A 4,639-nucleotide genomic window follows, 5' to 3' on the forward strand; every position below is an offset into this window, starting at 1 on the left:
AAAATTTGCTCTCCAAATTGGAGAGAAAATATAGAAAGGAAAATGCTGTAGGCTTTGTATGACCATAATACCCTTATAAATTGACTTAAAAAAAATTTAAGAGTATTGTTTTTGATATATTATTACTAAAATAAATATTTTTAAATTATATTTTTTACCTTAAATATAAATATTTCAACACATAAGTACTACTTAGGTTTATTTAAATTTGTTTTTAGATTTATTAAATTATTATCATTTTAGCTATAAAAAATAATTTTATAAAAGCACATATTATCAACAAAAACAATATTTCATATGTCATAAAACATACACATACCATCCCCTTATCAATTATTTTATAATTATAATTATAATTATATGTATTGCCAACTATTTACTTTATCTTCATAATAAGTTTGAAAAAATTATTTTTATTTATGTTATATGTGACAAAAATATATATTTTTAAATATACAAAAATATATTTTTTTAATAATGAGTAATACATAAATACTAATATAAGGGTATAAATGTCAAAAAAATATCTCTTCCCTCTCAATTCTAACTCAAATACCAAACAAAGGAAATAAAACAAGTTTATTTTCTTTCCTTATACCAAACAAGAAGGAGGGAAAATACATTTATTTTCTTTCCTTCACTTTTTCTATCCTTTCTATATTTTCTCTCCTTCTTATTTTCTTTCATTCGTACCAAACATAGCATTAGTGTGTGTTTGTAGCCCATATTTTTAACTCGATTATAATACTTTTTCATTGGTGTTGTATTCATGTATTTTATAATATCATTTCCTCTCAACAATGGCCTAGATAGATACCATGCAAGAATAAGCAACAAGTTTTGCTATTCTATTGATATGAATCATGATTTTTTAAATACCATTTAGCATAGATTTATTATAGTATTAGTATAATATATATAGACATGCATATAGATATAAGGTATGTCATTAAAATGGTTTTTTTTAATACCTTGGTGATGGTAAGTCCTCATTTTGGATCAATCAGTTTTTCAATTTCTCCTTGTTTCAATATTGGTTTGGCCTGTTCAATTCATAATTAACAATTATTAAATTCTGTTCAATTACATATGCTAAAATATTTTGTTATCAAGACTAAGCAAAGTCTAACACCAAGAGAAAACTCCAATATTAGACATTTACCAAAACAATACGACAAATTAGTAATAGAATAAATAAAGTGGCAACTTTTTTATTGTATAATCATAAGGAAAAAATGGGACTTTCTTTCATTACCCAAGTGTGTAAGCTTTGGTGAGAACCATTTACTGGCTTCCTGCCTGAAATGATTTCTAATAGAAAAACTCCAAAGGCAAACACATCTGTTTTCTCATCCACAATTCCATGCATATAGTACTCAGGAGCTAAGTGCCTGTATAAACAATATTAACATTTCATTTAATCATTTAATTGTACCAAAAAAACAACTTTTAAAAAAAATGTCAGATAAAGTGTTCTTGTTTGGTACCCAAATGTCCCTTCTATAGGAGCAATTGAATGATGAGTCCATTGAGATGGAAGCCATTTTGCTAGTCCAAAATAAAATATCTGAAAAAGCATAAAAGATACAACAAAATTAACTTAAGGGTGGGTATATATGATAATGATAATGAAATTGATAAGAAAGAAGAAGAAGAAGAATATGCAAAATTTACCAGTGGTTCAAACTCTGTAGTCAAAAGAATGTTGGATGACTTAATGTCTCTATGGATTATCCTTCTCTGACAGCCATTGTGCAAATAATGGAGGCCTCTGGCTGTACCAATGGCTATGTTTTTGCAACAAAAAACTCATGTCCAATAAATAGGGAAATGCAGCTGTTCGTTAGGTTCAATCATCATAAAGCTAAACCGCAATCAAAGAGAGAAGAACGTTGAATGACATTCATGTTCTGATATCATTCAAAGATACCATGAAATTCTAGATTATGCTTAATAAAGACAAGTAGCATGGGTCTGTGTCGATAATTAATCTTTCCTGAGTTCCATATGTTCACATCGTATACCATCAGCATTAAGGATGACAATTTCAACCCTGTCTCTAGTGTATATATCTCTCTCAGTTGCAACAACAAAATCTGTTTTCACCAAATCAATTGCTTCTGCTTCAGAAAGTGGAGTGACATCATCCTGTCATTGCAAAGGATTTGTGGATCAGACAAAGGCAGGGTAAGGACCATATATGAATGGGTAATATAAACTTGAGGTCAAAGATTATACCTGAGCAGGCAATAGAAGAGGGCTGGGAGCCTTTAGACACTTATCCAAAATAGGCATGATAAGTGTTGAACCAGAACCTTGAGAGCTATATCCAACCTTCTCGTAGGAACCAACATGCATCGTATGTGAAGACACAACCCTTGCCTATTGAAATCAATACATCTAATTAGCATGCAGAAAGGTCATCAAACAGGCAACACTAGAGTTTTATCGATTACCTTCATTATCGAGACCACCTAAAACATTGAATGAGTAGTAAGGAAAGAAACGTTTGTAGTAGAGAGTGTTTGACAGCAATTGGGCCATAGCAGGGCAGCTTATTTTTTTGTTATGTTGATGTTGATAAATTTGACGAAATATGATTTAAGTTATAAATAGATGAAAACAAAAAGGAAGGCAGCTACCTAGAGGGTCAATCAAATACCTCACACCCACTCATGAAAGTATTTTAAAGTGTGCAGATATCTTATAGTATATTCAACTTGGTATTACTACTTGAAGCCTTACCAAATGTTTAGCATCCAATTTTATTCATCTGTGAAAGAGTCCGATATAAAATCATCAAGCAACACAAAAAAAGGAAAAGATTCATTTTATTAATGCTTATTGAAATAAGCAACAATTTTCTATAGGGCGATCAGCAAACACACACATAAATACATATATCTTGCTACCAAATTATCCAAATGAGGTTCCACTCAACAAAGTGTAAAATGGAACCCAGAACTACAACTTTACTTTTACATAAACCAAATATTAAATGTTCAGTATATTGAGTCTGCTGCCACAGTTCAAATACGAATTTGGCGACCACAAACACATTACAACCCTTTTTCAAGGAAATAATTATAAACATTACCCAAGAGTCCAATAAGTTTAGTAAAGCATTCGTTCAGCCTAAAACTTGCGCTTCAACCTCAAAAAACTCTCCTAGGTGAAATCTTAGCAAGTAAATATCTATTAAGAGTGGGAGAGAAGCGTATAGTTTACAAATTTTTGAGTAATCCCGAGTAAGAACATTATAACCGGTCGACATCCGAGTATCGGCGGTGATCACACAGTAATTGGCTCCCGCGATTGCCACACAGGATCCGCCATTGTTGTCGTAGGGGGACCAGTTAACGTGTTGCTTATTCATTGGGAAGGTGAAGGGCTAAGTCGAAGCAAGCGAAGGGCCTTAGGTTAGGGCTTGAAGAGGAGTGAAATTGGAGTATTGTAGTGTGACCCTTTCCTTTATTTTCTTTTCTTTTTTTCAGATCTTGGCTTCGATATTTGGCTATCTTTAGCTTCAAGAAAACAAAAATGGTACCAATGGCTATGTTGTACCTTGTTTTCCAATCCATAGGTGTCAAATTCTCACCTAAACACAAAAAAATTCCCATTAAAATCTCAAAAGACTGACAAAGAAAGAAAACCCAGAAAGATGAGAAAACCAAAAAAAATTGGTGTGTTAAATTTTACCATGGAAAAGAGAAGCAACAGAGCCTATGGAAGAGAATTGGAAAATGAGGTAAAGACCACTGTCAATACAACAAAAAAGGAGTGATAAAACGTTTCTATGGTGGACATGGCCAATGGTTCCAATCTCAGTGAAAAACTCTTTCTCTTTTCTCTCATCCGAAGCTGTTTTCGTGAGCATTTTCACAGCTATTTTGTCTCCATTTCTCAAAACTCCTTTATATACCTCTACGTAGCCTCCTTTTCCAACCAAATTATCTGATACCCACATCACAAAACACCATTATAATCCAAAAGAACAGAACAAAAATGGCAAGAAGAAGAAGAAGCTAACATGAGCTGAAACCATCGGTGCCCTCACAAATTTCTTCAAAAGAGAAGCATTTCCAAATGGGTCTCTGAAAAGACTCGGTTCCTACAACTCCAACAGTCTTCTTCACCATTGGGGTTTGGAGCTTTCTTCTCTACTGCTGCTTCTTCGCCACTGCCACGTTTTCTGAGCTCTACACTAATTAGAATCTAGATGTAAGAGAAAATGAACATGATAAAGATGAGAGAAGCTATCAGAGGAAGAGTGATTTGGGCGAGATAAAGGAGAACACGAGAAAGAAGTAGGAAAAAAATAAAGATATATGTTTTTAGTTTCCCTCTAAATAAATTCATTAACCCGCCAATTTTACACTATAGCGCATTTTATGTTCTATTTTGTTTACCTAGCTTTTATAATACTTTTTCAATAGTCTCATAACCATGTGTTGTGAAAAGGGGTTTTTCTTGTAGTGATTACCGCTTGAAGGAACCAACTATTGCTACACATCATATATTCGCACATAATAATGTGGTCACAGTGCACATAGCATAAACAATTCACAAATATACCCTCAGCGGGTCAAATTACAAATGTGCCCGTTCTCACCATGGATGAGTCTTAAACATATTTAGT

General features: G+C 32.7%; 1 protein-coding gene and 1 pseudogene across 1 annotated transcript; both read right to left on the minus strand.

The window, feature by feature from the left end:
* Positions 1-989: 989 nt before the first annotated feature.
* LOC133814708 (probable receptor-like serine/threonine-protein kinase At5g57670) lies at positions 990-4,139 on the minus strand. Its single transcript, XM_062247638.1, has 7 exons — positions 4,031-4,139; positions 3,700-3,954; positions 3,558-3,598; positions 1,675-1,791; positions 1,488-1,567; positions 1,256-1,391; positions 990-1,043 (listed from the first exon to the last, which is right to left on the minus strand). The coding sequence occupies exons 1-7, from the start codon at positions 4,137-4,139 to the stop codon at positions 990-992; spliced, it is 792 nt and encodes a 263-aa protein (XP_062103622.1).
* LOC133814702 (proteasome subunit beta type-1-like) lies at positions 1,791-3,812 on the minus strand (annotated as a pseudogene).
* Positions 4,140-4,639: the final 500 nt, after the last annotated feature.

Source organism: Humulus lupulus, chromosome 1 (genome assembly GCF_963169125.1).
Source record: "Humulus lupulus chromosome 1, drHumLupu1.1, whole genome shotgun sequence".
In the NCBI taxonomy this organism is placed as follows: Eukaryota; Viridiplantae; Streptophyta; class Magnoliopsida; order Rosales; family Cannabaceae; genus Humulus; species Humulus lupulus.

What these genes read in the sequence shown, in the direction of transcription:
- LOC133814708 (XM_062247638.1), bottom strand. Translation starts at nt 4,139, where the DNA reads ATGGTGAAGAAGACTGTTGGAGTTGTAGGAACCGAGTCTTTTCAGAGA. An exon ending in TGTTGCTTCTCTTTTCCATG is followed by an intron (nt 3,599 to 3,699) that starts GTAAAATTTAAC and finishes TTTTGTGTTTAG; the next exon opens with GTGAGAATTTGACACCTATG. An exon ending in ATTGGAAAACAAGGTACAAC is followed by an intron (nt 1,792 to 3,557) that starts ATAGCCATTGGT and finishes TGTTGCAAAAAC; the next exon opens with ATAGCCATTGGTACAGCCAG.